Source organism: Ranitomeya imitator, chromosome 4 (genome assembly GCF_032444005.1).
Source record: "Ranitomeya imitator isolate aRanImi1 chromosome 4, aRanImi1.pri, whole genome shotgun sequence".
Classification (NCBI taxonomy): domain Eukaryota; kingdom Metazoa; phylum Chordata; class Amphibia; order Anura; family Dendrobatidae; genus Ranitomeya; species Ranitomeya imitator.
Genome location: NC_091285.1, coordinates 578,273,203 through 578,295,819, shown reverse-complemented (window position 1 = coordinate 578,295,819; position 22,617 = coordinate 578,273,203). Strand labels below are relative to the sequence as shown.

The window sequence follows — 22,617 nt, the reverse complement described above, 5'->3', positions numbered from 1 at the left end:
GTACCACGCACAGGAGGAGTAATTGTACCCGTCCCCAGGTATGAATGTTTTTTGGGGTTTAACTCTATTCTTTTCATAGTCCCAAAGAAAGACTGTTCGCTCCCTTCGATTTTGGACCTCAAACAATTGAACTGTCACGTTCAGATCCACCATTTCAAGACGAAGCCACTACGTTCGGTAATCGCTTCCATGGAATCAGGAAAATTTCTTCACATTCCTGTTTGTGTTTAGCATCAGAGGTTCCTACGGTTTGCGATCCAGGGAGATCTTTATCAGTTCATGGCCCTTCCTTTCAACCTGGCCTCTGCTTCCAGACTATTCTCGAATGTTATGGCTGCGGTCATGGACACCCTTCGCTCCAAGGGGAATCTCATAATTCCTTACTTGGACAATCTTACGATCAAGGGGCCGCACTGCCAAGACTGCAGCCAGAGTCTTCAGTCTTCTCTGGACACTGTGGTCCATCTCAGCTGGACTATCAACAGACAGAAGTCCTCCCTGACCCCAGCTCAGCACCTGGTGTTTTTGGGTATAAGGTTCGACATGACCCAAAGCCGTGTCTTCCTTCCAAAGTAGAAATGTTCATCCCTCTGCCAGGGGATCCGTACTCTAAAGCGACCAGTTTCTCTCCCCCTACGATCCTGCATGAGAGTTCTAGGGAAGAGGATTGCCTCCATGGAAGCTGTTCCTTTTGCCCAGTTCCATACCTATCCTCTTCAGCTGGCCCTCTGGTCGGCTTCGGACAAGAGGACCATCTCCCTGGATGGGCCCATGTTTCTACCTCTCAAGGTGAGGCAGACGCTCACCTGGTGATGCTATCAGTTCTAAGAGGGAAGTCCTTCCTTCCTCTCCAGTGGCAGGTCTTCACCACCGTCGCCAGTCTCCTCGGTTCGGGAGCAGTTTTTCTTCGTCATACAGCGCAGGGCCGCTGCAACACCCAAGAGGCCGCTCTCCCCATCAATCTCCTGGAGATCAGGGCAATTTTCCTTGCCCTTCACCACTGGCAGACCCTATTCGCGGGCCAGCCGGTCCGCATACAGTTGGACAACGCCACGGCTTACATAAACCGTCAAGGCGGAACTTGCAGCAAACAGGTTATGATAGAGGTAACAAGGTTTTTGCGATGGGCAGAGCGTTACATTTCCGCCATATCAGCCGTGCACATTCCGAGGGTAGAAAATCGGGCTGCCGATTTTCTGAGCCACTAGGGTCTCGCTTCGGGCAAGTGGTCGCACAGCCCCGCCCTCTTCATCCAGATATGCAGAAATGGGGCACCCCGGACGTCGACCTATGGCATCTCGGATAAACCACAAGGTTCACCAGTTCGTAGCCAGGTCCCGGGATCCGCTAGCCATCCTTTGTGATAATCTAGTAATCCTGTGGTCACAATTCCAACTGCCTTATCTTTTTCTGCATCTCCCCTTTATCTGAGAGTCGTGATAAAGATAAAGACAGAAGGGATCCCCGTAATCCTGATAGCTCCGGACAGGCCGAAAAGGGCCTGGTGAATAGGCTCATGGATGCCCCCTAGAAGCTTCGAGGCCATCCAGATCTTCTCTGAGTTTAACAGCATGGCTGTTGAGGCCGTAGTCCTGAGAGATGCTGGTTTTTCCCATCAGGTTATTCAGACCATGATTAGGGCCAGAAAATCAGCATCCTTGCTTATCTACTACAGATACTGAAAGGCATTCTTCTGTTGGAGTGAAGACAATGGTTTTGGTCCCTATGTCCTTTGCTCTTCCTTCCATTCTTGGTTTTCTACAAGCGGGTCTTTACTCGGGTCTATCCCTCTATTAACTCTTTACCAATGAAATCTGGCTTCTCGTTCCCAGGTAAAAACCTTCAAGGAGTCGCCCACCTGGCAACTCCTTATCGTCTTCCGATAGATCCATGGGATTTTAACCTCGTCTTTGGCGCGCTCCTGTTGAGCCCATTCAAGACATCACATTTCTCTCCTGTCATGGAAAGTTGTTCTCTTAGTTGTATTGTGTCCATCGGGAGAGTTTTATGAGTTAGCGGCATTGTCCTGCCGTTCCCCGTTCCTTATTTTATATCAGGACAAGGTTTTCCTACCTAAGGTGGTCTTCTCATTTCTTATTAATGAAGACATTGTCCTTCCTTCTCTGTGTCTCTCTCTCCGGTCCATCCCCTGGAGAAGTCCCTCCACAAGCTGGATACCGTCAGACCTATCCGAGTCTACCTTTCAAGGACTGCTCCCTTTTAACAATCTGATGCCTTGTTCGTCATCTTTGAAGGTTGTCGTAATGGGTTCCTAGCTTCTAAGTTCACTATTTGTCGCAATGGGCTCCTAGCTTTTAAGTTCACTACTGCCGTGGAGGCATACCGCGTTCAGGACAAACAGCCTCCTCCGGGGGTGAAAGCTCACTTTGCTCGGCGGTGGGGCCTCCTGAGCTGTTCGTCACCAGACCCTGGCTTTCCAGATTGTAAGGCCACAACCTGGTCATCTTTGCACTCCTTTGCGAGTTTTTACAGGGTTCATACCCATGCCTCGTCTGATGCAGGCCTGGGAAGGAAGGTGCTGCAGGCGGCGGTTTCACACTGGCCGACCTGAGTCAGTTTTTCCATCCATCGTTTGTTTCCCACCCTAGGGACTGCTTTGGGATGTCCCATGGTTACCTGTGTCCCCCAATGAAGCGATAACGAAAGAGAGATTTTTGGTACTCACCATAAAATCTCTTTCTTGGAGCCTTCATTGGGGGACACAGCACCCTCCCTAATTGTTTGTACCATTATTGGGCCTATGAGCCTTTGTTGTTCGGTTGGTACATATGTTGAGTTTTTGGTTGCTTCTTCTACATCTTTAACACTTACTGAGGTACTTCCTGCCTGTGAGTGGGTGTATACTGTGGAGGAGCCATTTTACTTTATTTGCATAGTGTCAGCCTCCTTGCGACAGCAGCATACACCCATGGCTACCTGTGTCACCCAATGAAGGCTCCAAGAAAGAGATTTTATGGTGAGTACCAAAAATCCCTCTTTTTTGCCTTGATTTTATTATTTTATGGTGTTCACTAAAGGGGTTAACTAGTGGGACAGTTTTATAGGTCAGCTCGTTGCGGACGCAGCAATACCAAACATGTGAGCTTTTATTGTTTATAAAAAAAATGTCATACAAATAATTATTTATAGTTACAATATTTTGATTTTTTTCATTATTTTTTATATATTTTTTGAAATAAATATTTTTACTATTCTTTGAAAAACTTTTTTTTTATTTTTTTTTTACTTTGTCCCAATATGGGACTATCATTTTTTGCAGGCTGATTGCTTGTACAGCATTGGGATGCAGCAGCATCCCCATTCTGTAGTAACTGTCACCTCTGCACTGACAGAGAAAGTAGCTGATCATGCACTACACATGATCAAGCAACTTTCCTAACTCTGGTGACCCGGATGTCGACATTGGGTCACCATGTCAACGATCAGGACCCCACGTCATGCTGTGGGATCTCCGATTCAAAGGCAGAGGGGCAGTCATCCCTCTGCCAGCTCCCAGAATGCTGCTATCGCTTTTGATCACATCATTTAGAGGGTAAAAGTGTCAGGAGCAATGTGTGACCGCTCCTGGCACTTAGTGCCGGGTGTCAGCTGTCAGAATCAGCTGACATCCGGCGGTGATCGCCAACTCCCAGCCCATGTGTGCAGGCGATCGCCATGCAGTAGTAATATGTCCTGTTGTGGATTCTGTTTTTGGGCTCCCTCTGGTGGTTACAGATGGTACTGGGTGACTTGTGTTCTCTGCGGTCTCTGGTGTCCACCTGTTCTATCAGGATATGGGAGTTTCCTATTTAACCTGGCTTTCTTGTCATTTCCTCGCTGGCGATCAATGTAATCAGTGTGTCTTGTTACCTCTGCTTTCCGCTTCTGTGATCATCAGGACAAGCTAAGTTTTTGATTTTCCTGTTCCACGTTTTGCTTTGTTTTTGTTTTAGTCCAGCTTGCAGTTATGTGATTCCTTGTTGCTGGTTGCTCTAGTGGGCTGATATTACTCCTCATGTTCCATGAGTTGGCACATGAGTTCAAGTAATTTCAGGATGGTTTTTTGTAGGGTTTTTCGCTGACCGCGCAGTTCACTTTTGTATCCTCTGCTATCTAGTTTTAGCGGGCCTCATTTTGCTGAATCTGTTTTCATTACTACGTATGTGCTTTCCTCTCATTTCACCGTCATTACATGTGGGGGGCTGCTATTTCTGTGGGGTGTTTCTCTGGAGGCAAGAGAGGTCTTTGTTTCTTCTAATAGGGGAAGCTAGTCCTTCGGCTGGCGCGAGACATCTAGAATCATCGTAGGCACGTTCCCCGGCTACTGCTAGTGTTGTGAATTAGGTTCAGGATCGCGGTCAGCCCAGTTTCCATCACCCTAGAGCTTGTTCTGTTTTTTTTGTGCTTGTCCTTTTGTGATCCCCTGCCATTGGGATCATGACAGTATCGCCGGCCCGAAAAGTGGTAATCGTATTGGCTGAAGTAGGAGGAAAAGTAGTCTGAGGAAGTTTTTTTTTTTTTTTTTTTCCTTCCCTCAGAGTTTGCTGCCTAGCCTTAATTGCAGCCTGGCTGCGTCTTACCTCCTCTTAATCCTTGAATGGCTCTGACCTCAGCTGTTTATCATGGACGTCCAGAGTTTGGCTTCCAGCCTGAATAATCTTGCTGCTAAGGTTCAAAATATACAAGATTTTGTTGTACATGCTCCTATGTCTGAACCTAGAATTCCTATCCCAGAGTTTTTTTCTGGAGATAGATCTAGTTTTTTGAATTTTAGGAACAATTGCAAGTTGTTTCTTTCTTTGAAATCTCGCTCCTCTGGAGACCCTGCTCAGCAAGTCAAGATTGTAATATCTTTCCTGCGGGGTGACCCTCAGAATTGGGCATTTGCATTGGCACCAGGGGATCCTGCGTTGCTCAATGTGGATGCGTTTTTTCTGGCATTGGGTTTGCTCTATGAGGAACCTAACCTAGGGATTCAGGCTGAAAAAGCTTTATTGGCTCTCTCTCAGGGGCAAGATGAAGCAGAAATATATTGTCAGAAATTTCGGAAATGGTCGGTGCTTACTCAGTGGAATGAGTGCGCTCTGGCTGCAAAATTCAGAGATGGCCTTTCTGAGGCCATTAAAGATGTTATGGTGGGGTTCCCTGCGCCTACAGGTCTGAATGAGTCTATGACTATGGCTATTCAGATTGATCGGCGTTTACGGGAGCGCAAACCTGTGCACCATTTGGCGGTGTCTTCTGAACAGGCACCTGAGACAATGCAATGTGATAGAATTCAGTCCAGAAGTGAACGGCAAAACTATAGGCGGAAAAATGGGTTGTGTTTTTATTGTGGTGATTCAGCTCATGTTATATCAGCATGCTCTAAACGCACAAAAAAGGTTGATAAGTCTGTTGCCATTAGTACTTTACAGTCTAAGTTCATTCTGTCTGTGACTCTGATTTGTTCATTATCAGCCATTTCCGTCGATGCCTATGTGGATTCAGGCGCTGCCCTGAGTCTTATGGATTGGTCATTTGCCAACCGCTGTGGGTTTAGTCTGGAGCCTCTGGAAGTCCCTATTCCTTTGAAAGGAATCGACTCTACACCTTTGGCTATGAATAAATCTCAGTACTGGACACACGTGACCATGCGTATGACTCCCGTTCATCAGGAGGTGATTCGCTTCCTGGTACTGTATAATTTACATGATGTCTTAGTGCTTGGTCTGCCATGGTTACAAACTCATAACCCAGTCTTGGACTGGAAAACGATGTCTGTGTTAAGCTGGGGATGTCAGGGGGTTCATGATGATGCACCTCCAATTTCTATCGCTTCATCTACTCCTTCTGAGGTTCCTGTATTTTTGTCTGATTATCGGGATGTTTTTGAGGAGCCTAAGCTCAATTCGCTTCCTCCTCACAGGGATTGCGATTGTGCTATAGATTTGATTCCTGGCAGTAAATTTCCTAAAGGTCGTTTGTTCAATCTGTCAGTGCCAGAGCATACTGCTATGCGGGATTATGTTAAGGAGTCCTTGGAAAGGGGACATATCCGTCCATCTTCGTCTCCTTTGGGAGCAGGTTTTTTTTTCGTGGCCAAAAAAGATGGTTCCTTGAGGCCTTGTATAGATTACCGTCTTTTGAATAAGATTACGGTCAAATATCAGTATCCTTTGCCATTGTTGACTGATTTGTTCGCTCGCATTAAGGGGGCTAAATGGTTCACTAAGATTGATCTTCGGGGTGCGTATAATCTTGTGCGGATTAAGCAGGGTGATGAGTGGAAAACCGCATTTAATACGCCTGAGGGCCATTTTGAGTATTTGGTGATGCCTTTTGGACTTTCTAATGCTCCTTCTGTCTTCCAGTCCTTTATGCACGATATTTTCCGTGAATATCTGGATAAATTTATGATTGTGTATTTGGATGATGTTTTGTTTTTTTCTGATGACTGGGAGTCCCATGTTCAGCAGGTTAGGAAGGTGTTTCAGGTCCTGCGGGCCAATTCTTTGTTTGTAAAAGGTTCAAAGTGTCTCTTTGGAGTCCAGAAGATTTCTTTTTTGGGGTATATTTTTTCCCCTTCTACTATTGAGATGGATCCCGTCAAGGTTCAAGCTATTTGTGACTGGACGCAGTGTGCTGTTCCATGTATATTCCTCAGTTTCCATGTATGTTGTTATATTTTACTCTGCTGCCACCCAATGGCCTTTTTCTGTATGGCAGCTTGTTTTTCATGTATTTCTTGTGGGCATGTCTTACATCCGGTTCAGGGGTCAAATCTTCTCTTCCTCTGGCAGCCATTTCCAGTTTACTTTCTGTTGTGAGAGGACGTGCTTTTGAACTGGGCTTAGGAAGGCATCAGTCTTTCGACCACTCTCTCATGCTGCTCACACTTGCAGACACATTTGGTGCTACACCTTACTGTACCCTGTCTACTCTGCATTTCTGGAGAAGTTCTGTATTACCAGTTATACGCTGTATGTCCAGATCTACAAAATAAACAAGTCTGGATTACACAATCCCTGGAGTGCATCATCTCTCTGGACGCTGAGCAGCATTGGTCCTGTCTGCCTCATATCGAGGAAATGCGAAGGTACGATTATCTCTCTCACAACTCTTATTAGTCTGCGACACCTTCATTCGCCTCATGTGGGGACAGAACAGTCGAAAGACTGCCTTGAAGCCCGGCCAGAATCACCCTTATATCACTATTCACGTGCCCGCTCACATACTCCAGCCCTGCTCTGCTAAGAAATCTCCTGCAGCATCACCTCAGACTGCATTGTACATAAAGACTCTCTGTGTATTATACCACACTGCTGCAGATCGTCGGACCGCAGAACCCCACAATTCTCCAACAACACCTTGGGAATCTTATCAGGGGGTCGCAACTAAGCTGCACCGCAATTTCCAGCCCCCAATTCAAAGGTTCAGTTTCTTAAAGGGACAGCGCACCTTAAATCAAAATGGCCGAAAAGGACCTTCCACAGTTCCCCAATGCTGAAACAGAGCAAATACAACCTGATACTGTCCATTATGAAGACCAGGAAGCAGAGCCCGCTTCCACAGCAGACCCAGATGCACGACCAGTACGTTCCATCAAGCCAACATTAAAGGTCCTCGAGAATTACTGTTCCACAAGGGATGAGTTCAATGACAACTTGGACGACCTATGGGAACGAGTCGCCTCCCTTATGTCAAGCGTCCAACGCCATAAAAATGATGCAGCGGGTTTACAGGACACTATAAGACAGCTAGACGTGGCCCACGGCAGATACAAGAGACTGTCCACAAAGTATGCTGCCTTCCTAAAAGAATCTAAAATCGACGAAGCCCTATCAGAGTTAAGCAAGGCAGATTCCACAGACCGAGAAAGGGACGCCGCCGTGCAAGACGCCAAAGATAAAGCGGAGCTTCGTATCACCCATCTGCAAGAAACTAGATCGCACAGGTCAGCCTCGTCTAAACACTCTGCTCGGTCGTACAAATCATCCTGCTCAAGAACTTCAGCCCTCAGCGACAGAATCCTAGAGGCCCGTTTAAATGCAGAGCGGTCCAAACTAAGACGTTCATACACCGAAAAGAAAGCAGAAGCAGAGGCTCGAGCAAAGATTCTTCAAACAGAAGCAGAAGCGAAGAGAGCAGAAGCAGAGGCTCGAGCAAAGATTCTTCAAACAGAAGCAGAAGCGAAGAGAGCAGAAGCAGAGGCTCAAGCAAGGATTCTTCAAACAGAAATGGAGGAAGAAATTGCATTAGCCGAAGTAAAAATACTCGAGCAAGCATTGAAGCAAAACCTCGACCCAATTTGCCTGCCACCACAGGAAGAAGACGACCCAGCTGTTCGTACCAGAGACTACGTGCAGAAACAGATACCTGCAGCGCACACCTTCTCCAGTGACGTTCAACCCAACATTGCGGAAACGTCCAAGTCAGCCCAACCTATGGTGCCAGTATTGCCCACAGCCCCTACAGAGACCCAAGACCAACGCCGTGATGTACCCCCTCAGGAGCAATCATCATCGCAAGACGACCACAAGGCACACTCCAGCCCGCCTCCACAGTTCAAGCAGCAGTCATCGGAATCTCTAGAGGTTAAACCACAGCTCAACCCTGCAGCGACATCATTCTACCCGGGAACAATTCACCCTTCCACGCCACACAGCTTATACGCCCGAGGGGCACCACAAGCTAATATGGTAACAAGGAGTGAAGGATCAGACATGTCCGAGTTTGCCAGGTTCATGGTGAGCAGGGAGCTAATCAGCACTAGCCTCTCAAAATTCGACGACCGTGCAGAGAACTACAGAGCCTGGAAAGCAACCTTCAAGGCCGCCATTGCTGATCTCAACCTATCCGCGGAGCAGGAGCTCGACCTCATGGTAAAATGGTTGGGTCCTGAATCCACAAACCGTATCAAGAGTCTTAGGACCGTCTATGTGGGGCAAGCTGAAGCAGGTCTCGCTGCGGCCTGGCAGAGACTTGAAAGAACCTACGGCAGCGCTGAAGCCATAGAAAAGTCCCTATTCAAGAGACTGCAGAACGTTCCAAGGATCAACCTTAAGGAAGCCCACAAGCTTCTGGATTTAAGTGACCTGCTTATGGAGCTGGAACTTGCTAAAAGAGACCCTCGTCTGTCTGGACTGTGCTACCTGGACACTGCCCACGGGGTGAACCCGATCATCTCAAAGCTGCCACACAGTCTGCGAGAGAAGTGGGCAGTGTGCGTCTCCAGGTATAAAAGGTCACATGACGTCACCTTTCCTCCGTTCATTCAGTTCTGCAAGTTCATTGACGAACAAGCCCAAATGAGGAACGACCCTAGCCTCGACTTCCTGGAGTCTAACACTGCAGCTCCAGCAACACCTTCATCAAGGTATGAAAGCGTCGCACATAGACGCAAGGACTCAAGGAACAGTGTAAGCGTCAGAAAGACTAACCTGCCATCACCTGCAGTACCTGCCGACAAGCAGTACACTATTCCGTCGAGGGATAAGTCTTTCAATCGTGAGTGTCCCATTCACAAAAAACCACACTCACTGAACAAATGTAGAGGCTTCAGGTCCAAAACCATGCAGGAGCGCAAGAAAATCCTCAACGAACTTGGGGTATGTTTCAAGTGCTGCGCTTCATCAGAACACATGGCCAAGGACTGTAAATCTGCCATTAAGTGTGAAGAGTGTCATAGCGACAGACACCCATCAGCCTTGCACCCAGGCTCAGCCACCAGCGATCCAGCAGTCGCAGTTACCTCTGGTCCCGCTACAAACCATGGCGGGGAGCCACAGAATCACGCCAAGTCCACCACAGCTGTGTCCTGCTCATGCTCAGAGGTATGTGGGGAGAATGAAAGTGCTAAATGCTGTGCCAGGATATGCCTAATCAGAGTCTATCCAGAAGGGCAACCAGAGAAGGCTTTAAAAATGTATGCCATCATTGACGATCAGAGCAATCGATCCCTAGCTGGACCTAAGTTCTTTGAAGCCTTTAGAATCAAGGGACCAGCAACGCCCTACACTCTGAATACTTGCTCGGGGCGCATAGAGACTAGCGGCAGAAGAGCACAAGGTTTCATCGCTTCTCCTGTCAATGAAGACGTAGAAATACCCCTACCTACGCTAATTGAATGCGATCAAATACCAGACCAAAGGGATGAGATCCCTACCCCGGAAGCTGCTTTCCACCAACCACACTTAAGGCACCTAGCCAGCGTTATCCCACCTTTGGACACAGATGCTGAAATCCTACTTCTGCTCGGCAGAGACAATTTGAGGATACATAAGGTCCGCCAACAGTGTAATGGTCCTGACTACGCCCCCTACGCCCAGAAACTTGACTTGGGGTGGGTAGTCATAGGAAATGTATGCTTGGACCAAACAGGAGTCCACTCCTTTAAGACGTACGTACGCCGAGACGGGCGCACTACCTTCTGCAAACCATGTCCTCATCACTATGAGGTGAAGGAAAAGCTTCCAGATTCCGTAGAGCTGCCTGATGTTATCCCTTCTCCCTATGCAGACGACTTGGGAAAATTGGTGTTTCATACCACTAAGGATGACAACAAAGTAGCCCCATCTATGGAAGACAAGGAATTTGTCAGGATAATGGACAATGAGTTCCTTAAGGACGAAACCAATCACTGGGTTTTCCCCTTACCCTTCCGAGCTACCAGGGTAAGGCTCCCGAACAATCGTGAACAAGCCTTGTCCAGATTTAACTCTCTCCAGCGCACGCTAAGCAATAAACCGGAGATGAAAGAACACATTGTCACCTTTATGGGCAAAATATTCCATAACAACCATGCGGAGCCAGCGTCTCCCTTAAAGGAAAATGAGGAGTGCTGGTACCTACCCTCATTTGGAGTATATCACCCGAAGAAACCTAAACAAATTAGAGTTGTCTTTGATTCAAGCGCCAAACATCAAGGCGTATCTCTCAATGATGTCCTCCTCACAGGTCCTAATCTGACAAACAACTTAGTAGGAGTGTTGATGAGGTTCAGGAAAGAGCCCATTGCCATCACCGCCGACATTGAACAGATGTTCCACTGTTTCATAGTCCGAGAGGACCACAGGAATTTCCTCAGGTTCCTGTGGTACAAGGACAATGACCCCAGCAAAGAGATGGTGGAGTATCGCATGCGGGTGCACGTATTCGGGAACAGCCCTTCACCCGCTGTGGCAACATATGGCCTGCGGAGAACCGCACAAGAAGGAGAGTCCGAGTATGGAACAGACGCCAGAGACTTTGTAGAGAAAGACTTCTACGTAGATGATGGACTAAAATCTCTACCTACAGAAGAAGCTGCAATCGACCTACTCAAAAGGACCCAACATATGCTGTACCGAGCTAAGCTTAGACTGCACAAAATTGCTTCAAACAGCCCGGCTGTCATGAGAGCCTTTGAGTCAAGCGACCACGCACCTGGATTCAAGGACATAGACCTGGGACCAGACCGTCCGCCTGTGCAGAGAAGCTTAGGCCTGAGGTGGAACCTGTCAGCCGACACCTTCGGATTCCAAATCAACTGTGCAGACAAACCATTCACTAAACGTGGTGTCCTGTCAGTGGTAAATAGCCTGTATGACCCACTGGGATTCGTAGCACCAATTACCATACAAGGTAAATCCCTTCTGAGACAGCTGTCCGAAACTGTCAAGGACTGGGATACCCCTCTACCTCCTGATAAGGAACCAAAATGGGAAACCTGGAAGCAGTCTTTGTGTGCCTTGGATAAAATCCATATAACGAGATGCTACGCTGGAATCTCACTTGCTGCTAGCACTAGGACGGAACTCCATGTGTTCTCGGATGCATCCACGGAGGCCATTGCAGCTGTTGTCTACCTGAAGGTAATGGGATCTGACAATCAAGATCATGTTGGGTTCGTTTTCGGCAAAGCTAAGTTGGCTCCCAAGCCTGACCACACTATTCCCAGGCTGGAACTCTGTGGGACTGTGCTTGCAGTAGAACTCGCAGACTTTATTCAGCATGAGCTGGACACTCACATAGATGACGTACAATACTACAGTGACAGTAAAGTTGTCTTAGGTTACATCTACAACCAAACAAGGCGCTTCTACGTGTACGTCAGTAACCGCATTGAGAGAATAAGAAGGTCTTCCAAACCTGAACAGTGGCACTATATCCCATCTGAACTTAATCCAGCCGACCATGCCACTAGACCTATGTCTATAAATTCCTTTGCTAACTCTTCTTGGCTTTCAGGTCCAAAGTTTCTGCTGGAACAGAAGGGAAGTGAATGTGTTCAGGAATTCTTCAGCATCCAGGATCCGGACGATGATCCAGAAGTCCGCTCCGAGGTCAGTGCTCTGGCCACGAATGCAAAACCAACCTCCACCCTCGGTTGTCAGCGCTTCAAACGCTTCTCCAATTGGATGAAACTCATTAAGACTATTGCAAGGTTAGTCCACATTGCGAGATCTTATCACAAGCCACATGGAGACAAAGACTGTCATGGTTGGCATGTCTGCCAAAAAATACTCACTATCGAGGACATTCCGGTAGGATAAACTATGAACAGAACACTGCACTACTATTTGTCCATTGGATTACAGTGGGTCAGAGATAGTTTGGCCTAGTGCGGCTTCTCTGATCCGAAGATGGGTTTTCCATTGGATTATCTCAGGAACTGACTTAATGTCTTGTTTAAAGTTATTATTGCATTACATGCATGTTTGGTTTCATTTTCTAGGTTGTTGGACTTTATTTCACGGACATTAATATAGTGAAATCCCTTTCGGAATTTCAGACGGGGAGTGTGCTGTTCCATGTATATTCCTCAGTTTCCATGTATGTTGTTATATTTTACTCTGCTGCCACCCAATGGCCTTTTTCTGTATGGCAGCTTGTTTTTCATGTATTTCTTGTGGGCATGTCTTACATCCGGTTCAGGGGTCAAATCTTCTCTTCCTCTGGCAGCCATTTCCAGTTTACTTTCTGTTGTGAGAGGACTTGCTTTTGAACTGGGCTTAGGAAGGCATCAGTCTTTCGACCACTCTCTCATGCTGCTCACACTTGCAGACACATTTGGTGCTACACCTTACTGTACCCTGTCTACTCTGCATTTCTGGAGAAGTTCTGTATTACCAGTTATACGCTGTATGTCCAGATCTACAAAATAAACAAGTCTGGATTACACAATCCCTGGAGTGCATCATCTCTCTGGACGCTGAGCAGCATTGGTCCTGTCTGCCTCATATCAAGGAAATGCGAAGGTACGATTATCTCTCTCACAACTCTTATTAGTCTGCGACACCTTCATTCGCCTCATGTGGGGACAGAACACGCAGCCTACATCTCTTAAGAGTCTACAGAAGTTCTTGGGCTTTGCTAATTTTTATCGTCGTTTCATAACTAATTTTTCTAGTGTTGTTAAGCCTTTGACGGATCTGACTAAGAAGGGTGCTGATGTTGCTGATTGGTTTCCTGCGGCTGTGGAGGCCTTTCAGGAACTTAAGCGCCGGTTTTCTTCTGCTCCTGTGTTGCGTCAGCCAGATGTTTTGCTTCCTTTTCAGGTTGAGGTTGATGCTTCTGAGATTGGAGCGGGGGCGGTTTTGTCACAGAGAAGCTCCGATTGCTCAGTGATGAAGCCATGTGCGTTCTTTTCTAGAAAGTTTTCGCCCACTGAGCGGAATTATGATGTTGGTAATCGGGAGCTTTTGGCCATGAAGTGGGCATTTGAGGAGTGGCGTCATTGGCTTGAGGGTGCTAGACATCGTGTGGTGGTCTTGACTGATCACAAAAATCTGATTTACCTTGAGTCTGCCAAGCGTCTGAATCCTAGACAGGCTCGTTGGTCGCTGTTTTTCTCCCGTTTCGATTTTGTGGTTTCATACCTGCCAGGTTCAAAGAATGTGAAGGCGGATGCTCTTTCTAGGAGTTTTGTGCCTGATTCCCCTGGAAATTCTGAGCCCACTGGTATCCTTAGGGATGGGGTGATTTTGTCGGCTGTCTTCCCAGACTTGCGACGTGCTTTGCAGGAGTTTCAGGCAGATAAACCTGATCGTTGTCCGCCTGAAAGACTGTTTGTTCCGGATAATTGGACCAGTAGAGTCATCTCTGAGGTCCATTCTTCTGCGTTGGCAGGTCATCCTGGAATATTTGGTACTAGAGACTTGGTGGCCAGGTCTTTTTGGTGGCCTTCCTTGTCGAGGGATGTGCGTTCTTTTGTGCAGTCTTGTGAAGTTTGCGCTCGGGCTAAGCCTTGCTGTTCTCGGGCCAGTGGATTGTTGTCACCTTTGCCTATCCCGAAGAGGCCTTGGACGCACATTTCCATGGACTTTATTTCGGATCTCCCTGTCTCTCAAAAAATGTCCGTCATCTGGGTTGTGTGTGACCGCTTTTCTAAGATGGTTCATCTGGTACCCTTGCCTAAGTTACCTTCCTCCTCTGAGTTGGTCCCTCTGTTTTTTCAGAACGTGGTCCGTTTGCATGGCATTCCGGAGAACATTGTTTCTGACAGGGGATCCCAGTTTGTGTCTAGATTTTGGCGGACGTTCTGTGCTAAGATGGGCATTGATTTGTCCTTTTCGTCTGCATTCCATCCTCAGACGAATGGCCAGACGGAACGAACTAATCAGACCTTGGAAACTTATTTAAGGTGTTTTGTTTCTGCTGATCAAGATGACTGGGTTACCTTTTTGCCGCTTGCCGAATTTGCCCTTAATAATCGGGCTAGTTCTGCTACCTTGGTTTCTCCTTTCTTTTGTAATTCGGGGTTTCATCCTCGTTTTTCCTCTGGTCAGGTGGAGCCTTCTGATTGTCCTGGAGTGGACATGGTGGTGGATAGGTTACATCAGATTTGGAGTCATGTGGTGGACAATTTGAAGTTGTCCCAGGAGAGGGCTCAGCAGTTTGCTAATCGCCGTCGCCGCGTGGGTCCTCGACTTCGTGTTGGGGACTTGGTGTGGTTGTCTTCTCGTTTTGTTCCTATGAAGGTCTCTTCTCCTAAGTTCAAGCCTCGGTTCATCGGTCCCTATAGGTTCTTGGAAATTCTTAACCCTGTGTCGTTTCGTTTGGATCTCCCGGCATCGTTTGCTATTCATAATGTGTTCCATCGGTCGTTGTTGCGGAGGTATGAGGTACCTGTTGTTCCTTCACTTGAGCCTCCTGCTCCGGTGCTGGTGGAGGGAGAATTGGAGTATATTGTGGAGAAGATCTTGGATTCTCGTGTTTCCAGACGGAAACTTCAGTATTTGGTCAAGTGGAAGGGTTATGGTCAGGAGGATAATTCTTGGGTGGTTGCCTCTGATGTTCATGCTGCTGATTTGGTCCGTGCATTTCATAGGGCTCATCCTTGTCGCCCTGGTGGTTCTCGTGAGAGTTCGGTGACCCCTCCTCAAGGGGGGGGTACTGTTGTGGATTCTGTTTTTGGGCTCCCTCTGGTGGTTACAGATGGTACTGGGTGACTTGTGTTCTCTGCGGTCTCTGGTGTCCACCTGTTCTATCAGGATATGGGAGTTTCCTATTTAACCTGGCTTTCTTGTCATTTCCTCGCCGGCGATCAATGTAATCAGTGTGTCTTGTTACCTCTGCTTTCCGCTTCTGTGATCATCAGGACAAGCTAAGTTTTTGATTTTCCTGTTCCACGTTTTGCTTTGTTTTTGTTTTAGTCCAGCTTGCAGTTATGTGATTCCTTGTTGCTGGTTGCTCTAGTGGGCTGATATTACTCCTCATGTTCCATGAGTTGGCACATGAGTTCAAGTAATTTCAGGATGGTTTTTTGTAGGGTTTTTCGCTGACCGCGCAGTTCACTTTTGTATCCTCTGCTATCTAGTTTTAGCGGGCCTCATTTTGCTGAATCTGTTTTCATTACTACGTATGTGCTTTCCTCTCATTTCACCGTCATTACATGTGGGGGGCTGCTATTTCTGTGGGGTGTTTCTCTGGAGGCAAGAGAGGTCTTTGTTTCTTCTAATAGGGGAAGCTAGTCCTTCGGCTGGCGCGAGACGTCTAGAATCATCGTAGGCACGTTCCCCGGCTACTGCTAGTGTTGTGAATTAGGTTCAGGATCGCGGTCAGCTCAGTTTCCATCACCCTAGAGCTTGTTCTGTTTTTTTGTGCTTGTCCTTTTGTGATCCCCTGCCATTGGGATCATGACAATGTCCCTGATCAGATAGGCCCAGGTCACAGGGACATATTATGACAAATGTCAGAAAGGGGTTAACAAAATCCAAAATGACAAGATGACAAATCTGCCTTTCATTCAAATACATCTTGTTTTAGGAGTTCCATAAATATCCATTCCCAATAGGGGTCTCTGCTTCCACACTACCGGACAGCATCATACTATGTAGAGACAAACGCCACTGACAAGGAGAATGGTAACCAGGAGGAATGAAAATACGCCCAAAAATTGATATATCATGGGGATACATAGAGACCTGACTGATCCAGGTTTTAGGTTAAAAATCACTGTCCCCCCAATGAGAAGGAGAAATCAGTATTACGTATGGTCTCTCCCTGCCTTTGGGTTATTCCATTGTGTAGGAAGTCTCACTTAACTGTGATACATCCAATATTCCAACTTCAGTTGATCTGAAGCTGATTCTCTTAAAGGGCCAGAGGTTTTATTACTAAATTACTGAGAATATCTTTTAATTAATATTTGAGAAAGGCTTATATTGTGGTGCCCTTTTATCTCTTGATGTTTCCCTCTCAAGACATTTACCTGGGTATAAACAGTAAGACTCCGTTGGTGCGGATGGAGTATATTATGGCATCACAAATGCAGCGCTGGTCACTCTCTGGGTCTTTGTCTCTGAAGAACATGCACTGGAAGAGTTCTGTAGACTGTTTCTGGCAATGCTGGGCAGCCTGTAACGTAACAAGACTGATGAGGTCAGCTGCTGCTTTTTGGTTAGGCAGACAATAGCTTGGATGAATTATTTTGAACAGCGGCTAAACTAGGTGCACTGTGTTTCTTACCCGGTTGCGACTGTTGATATGACGGCACAGCTCCTCCAAGTCTTTATTACCAAGAAGAGGTTCTCGTGGGCCATCGTTAATAGCAGCCAGGAGAAGTTTATGCACTATTATATCAGCATATCGACGGATTGGGGACGTGAAGTGCGTGTATTTGTCAAGGGCCAATCCTGAAAAAGTGACACAAAAAAAGGTAAAAACTCCAAACATCACAAGTCATAGACGATCCTACTTTAACTACTTCAGGACCAGCTTATTTTTTGTTTTTTCCTCCCATTCTTCCAAGAGACATATCTTCTTTATTTTTTCCTTCGATATATCTATCGGAAGACTTGTTCTTTGTGAGAGGAGTAATAGTTTTGTATGAGACCATTCATTTTACCAAATCACGTACTGGGTAAAAAGAACTCCAAGTTGGGTGAAATTATGCCAAAATGGTGGCAATAGGTGCCTTTAGCGGGCCCTGGCAGCCCCGATAACCCATTTCCACCCCACTGCAAGCACGCAAAACAGGTGTTGCATTATTATTGCACTAGCCTGGATCAATACGGTTACCGTCAGATGCTGGGTATGTATGACTGCTGGTATCTGTGTATCATAGTGCAGGCTCAGTTTCTGAACTCACTCCATGAGCACCCTGACTGAGATGTTAGGTCACGGTGCACAAAGGCATTAATGAGTCCAATGTTCAATGGGCGCTGGAACGACCACACCTGGCAATCAGGCCATTTAAATGTCACTGTCAGAAATTACACAGTAGGAATCAGAGCTAAGTTGTCACTGCAGTTGTATAACACAGTCGGCATCTGCCCGACATAAGGCGGACTCAGCTTCTAAGCCTGCTACATGAACCCATATAATAATAATAATCTTTATTTTTATATAGCGCTAACATATTCTGCAGCGCTTTACAGTTTGCACACATTATCATCGCTGTCGCCAATGGGGCCCACAATCTAAATTCCCTATCAGTATGTCTTTGGAATGTGGGAGGAAACCGGAGTACCCGGAGGAAACCCAGGCAAACACGAAGAGAACATACAAACTCCTAGCAGATGATGTCCTTGGTGGGACTTGAACCCAGGACTCCAGCGCTGCAAGGCTGCAGTGCTAACCACTGAGCCACCTTGCTGCCCATATCCGTTGTGTTCATCACATGTCTGGAAGGGATTAAATGTTTCCAGCTCTTTCAGTCATTTAGATTTCCAGTTTATGTAGTAATTAATAAAAGCCAACAGTTTATTATTCAATACACATTTGCCACGATTTTACAGCTATATTTCTAAATGTACAATAAATCTAAATATTAACCTGATGTCGATCAATTACAGCAAATTTGCGGTGCCTGGTCATGGAACTTAATCCTACAGCATGGTGAATTTTATGGCGCGAGATAAAAGATTTTGCAATCTAGCATAAGAAGCTGATCTTTTATGTCCACTACTTTGCAGGCTAAATGAGAACTCCATGCCGATATTTCCATTGACCCAGCATTCACATAATGTGTCTGCCAGGCACAGCAGGGCTGCCAGGTTCTAGCAGGCCAAGATCGGCTTTGCCAGTCAATTGGGTCACCATAAAGGGTTATTTTCTCCTGCAACTGTTCTTCTATGGATGCCTCAGTTACAGTAAGCATGGATAGGCAATAACTTTCCATGAGGGGAAAAACTCTTTAAGACTGCAGAAATGTGGATTGGCAAAAAAAAGAAAGAAAACTGTCTGGTACTTAAAGTAATTTAGGTCCAAGTCAAGAATTAATGGGGGGGAAGCAGACTCACTATGTTTTAGCATGCATATCTTTTGGCAAGGTCCTGAAATATACAGAGAAATCAGAGTTCATCTCTTCCTGATGCCCTCCATGTCAGACTGGCAGGACACATTTCAGAGAATTACCATTTATCATCACTTATAAAAAGAGAACAATATATTTTTGCTTTATAATCATTTTGCATTTCACATATAACCTACAGAAGAGGTAACATGGTAAGTTCATTGTAATACTGTACAGGGTGTAATACAAAGACTACATTTCTCAGAAAGCACGTCACTGGTTCTCTAGAGACTGAACAAGCAGGGGATGATCAGCTCAGTAGCCCGCAGATGTGCTGCGCTCTTTTACATCCTATGAATTAGAAACAATAAGACGTGTACAGCTTCTGCCATGTGGGGCTCACGCAACACTCACCATAGTGATAGAAAAGATCCTCCGTGTACGAGCCCGTAGAGAAATACTGAGCATTGGACATGGCCTGTGTCGCCATCGCTCGCAATAACCGGTTCACCAAAGGGTCAGACGGATCGTTTGCTTTATCCAAAGAATCAGCCAAAGTCTTGTTGGTGCTTGAAAAGTGAATACAATAGGTGTAATTTCACACATAGGATGCACTGGTGACAACAGCAGATAAAAGGAAAAATCTAACTTTCTACAAGTCAGTATGACCTGACCCTACTCCATGTGTGCAGGGTGGTCAAATGGAAAATCTAGAGGAGGTGACCCCAGAGCACGGTGCTGACAAAGGTCACTGCTAACGTTATATATAAGTATTGAACTCACCGGGTATCAATTAAAAACCCTTTGGCCTGAGCACTCTCCTTCAGCTCCTTAAAAAACTCCTGTCGTGGAGGTGGGTGCAGTCGGAGCAATGCTTGCTGAGGGTAGCTTTCCCAAATCTTTTTGGCCACCCAGTGATTTGCTAGAATCATGCATTCTGCAATAGTCTCATGAACCTGCAATGGCTGCTTGGGAACCAGGTCATCAATGCTGTGTTCCTCCCCCAATTGCACCCGTACTTCCACTCCTTCCAACTCCAGGGCGCCATGCATATCTCTCCTAGACCTGACGGCTTGAGCGACCTCAGTCAGTTTACGTATTGCCCAGAGCAGACGATCCAGTTGAATAGAGTCCTGTGAAAGTGACTTCAGCTCAGGCTCAGTGCCAAGTGGCTCGAGATTGCCGTCCAGCAGCTGCTGAGCCACCTCATAACTTAGCTTGTAGGACGATCGAATGATGGTCCGTCCATACCACACTCTGCCGATCTCATACGTTGCACTGTCCAACTCCCACATTACACTCACTGCATACCTGGAGGGAAGCACATGGATATTTCACATGCACAAATGTAGACTAACGGGAGGAAAATTAAAGCATGAGAAACACATGAAATATTCTTTTCTGGTCTAATAAACAGACATCAATAGTTCAGCCCATGCAATTAATGTATTGTTTGCTGGCTGAAACAGCACAAGCCTGGGTTTAAAATTTCCACACCATTTTGGCCGAAAATCAGTAATGAAATCCACAAACTTCAACTGCGGATTTTTATTGCAAACCAGTTTCTTAAATGAAGTCAATGAAGAACATCCATAGCGTGTCTGTGACAGAATGGACATGCAGCGGTTGCAAAAGACACTCCACAAGTACTTTTTTTTTGTTAGCAACATCTGAATAGGTTTAGGTTAAGCTATCATAACATTTAATGGCAATTAAGAAAGCTGTGGCAATACACAGAATGAAACACATGGCGATCTTGCGATTTTATGCAGGTCACAGTTCACATTTCTGCCTCTAGGTGATGCTGTGGATATTGGCAGGAAACACGTTTTGTCCTGCATTATACCAAAATATGTAAAATGACTGCTCCATTACCATAACCATAAATGTAAACTGGAAAAGGCAAAGCCCGGGTTTATAGCTTGCTACAGTCATTTAGGTAATTTGGATAGAATGACTGTAGACAAGAATTTGTGACTGTAATTACTCCATTCTACCAAAATATCTATTTCCAACCTATTTGAACAATGAGAATATTTGTGCTCATATTTTATGCTTTGCAGAGAGTCCAACCACAATAGGTTAATTATGTATTTTTTTAATTATTATTATTTCTTATTTATTGTAGATGGATTTTTTTTTTTCTTGGTTGGAAAGCAGCTACAATTTCATGAGGTTAGTAGGAAAATGTTAGTGAACTTCAGAAAAAAAAAAATCTGAATAAAGCAATACAACAGCACAACAGACAAAGTAACTGGAGAATCCATCACTCTCTCCCACACATCCAAGTAGTAGTAGTACTTGTGGGGAGTAATACGATTACTTACCGGTCAACTCCCCCAAGTAAGGAGCACAGGTCCGCACTGAGAATATGAGGCAGCATGTCAAAGCGTCGATCAGCAAGGTAGTAAGTGGTAGCCCTGCGGAAATGTGGACAGAAAAGGATACAGGAGTGATGGTGAATACGGAGTGTTATATATACAGAGTAAAAGGAAAAAATGATCGCTTACATGCAAGTCAGGCGAGACTCCAGCAAGGTCAACATGCCGGATGCCCTCATCATCAATGGCTGCCAACCATGTATTCTGGTAGCCCTTTTTCAATTTTATAAAGTGAACTCTGCTGTCTGTGACTTCTTTATGGAGAGCATTCTTAGAAATCCCAGACTCATCACCCTCCACCACTGTTTTAGCAATGTATCCATCTAGTTTGCCTCTTTTTAATTGGATTAGAGAGGTGCACATCTGGAAAGCATGGACAGCCAATATTTTAAAGGGGTTGTTCACCCTGTTAAGCCCCATGTGAGCAGGCATGATCAGCTTATACCCTGGTTGGGGGGGGGGCAAGCGAGGAGGGGGTGCATTCCTCGACTATTCATGGGTAAGCATGACCTGTACGCATCTGTGTGATTACATGCGGGGGTGGCCGGAGGAGCATATTGCCTGATATAACACTATATATAGAAAGATATGTGGCCACGCATAGTACTCTTTATTATGAACTCATGCTGCTACTATAAGGATGATTTATAGCATTCCTCCTCCTACTTGGCTATCATCACATCTTCCCTTTATCGTCTCCTGCTATATGGCTGTGCAGACAGCACACATATTGATATTTTTGTAATCTGTATTGATACTGTAATGTGATTTTTATAGAATTATATATTAATAAACATTTTGAAGATTTTTATACAAATATGTTTAAGTGGACATCTTTGCTCCGTGTTTTTGTGGTAATATTATTGTAGAGTGGTCCTGGAGGTTGGGCACCTGTGGGGTGCTTAGAGAGAGCTGGTACTACCCGCTCACAATTACAAAACAGATTGTTGCTTCAAGGTTATAGTATTAAATATCAGCTTATAGTAATCAGACTAAAATGGAACTGCTAGAGAACACGGGTTCTAATAGCATTTCATTTTATCCTGTGCACATAAATCATTACTTAAAGGATCTGTCCAAGTTTACATTTTTTATAGTTCATAGGATTACTCTGCCTGTTTTGTGCCAGACAGCAGCCAGGTCAGCAAAGAGCAGAGGCAGCACAGGAGGCAGCGCTGAAGCGGCAGGGGGCAAGTACGGCTCATTTTGTTATTTGTAGACAGAGTAAGCCTCCACTTAAAAAAATATATACTAATAGAAACTGCTTTATGATGTCCTCACTTAAACAAGCACTCCTCCTCCTCCTTCCATGAAAGTTTTTATCCTTTTAATATATTGCAGTCATCATATTATACAGCACTGTGTACTTACAGTTGCTCATTTTGCCTTTCTACCCAGCTAATTCTTCTCTTTTCTCTGCTTTATGTAGAAACAGGAAGTCTCTTGTCCCTGCATTTTTTCATCCCCTTCAGCTCCTGACACAGCTGCTCTGCTCCTCCTCTGCCATAGACTTTTGCAGTAGTGACTCATGACTTT

General features: G+C 45.7%; 1 protein-coding gene across 2 annotated transcripts in view; it reads right to left on the bottom strand.

The window, feature by feature from the left end:
- DIS3L (DIS3 like exosome 3'-5' exoribonuclease) overlaps positions 1 to 22,617 on the bottom strand; it is an 88,777-nt gene that overhangs the window by 12,675 nt on the left and 53,485 nt on the right. For both annotated transcript variants that reach the window (XM_069766392.1, XM_069766391.1), the window contains 5 exons: positions 21,028 to 21,120; positions 19,484 to 20,011; positions 19,115 to 19,269; positions 16,933 to 17,099; positions 16,676 to 16,821 (listed from right to left, as the gene is read on the bottom strand). In XM_069766392.1, coding sequence (XP_069622493.1) covers positions 16,676 to 16,821; positions 16,933 to 17,099; positions 19,115 to 19,269; positions 19,484 to 20,011; positions 21,028 to 21,120 — 1,089 coding nt within the window. The remainder of the gene's footprint in view (positions 1 to 16,675; positions 16,822 to 16,932; positions 17,100 to 19,114; positions 19,270 to 19,483; positions 20,012 to 21,027; positions 21,121 to 22,617) is intronic.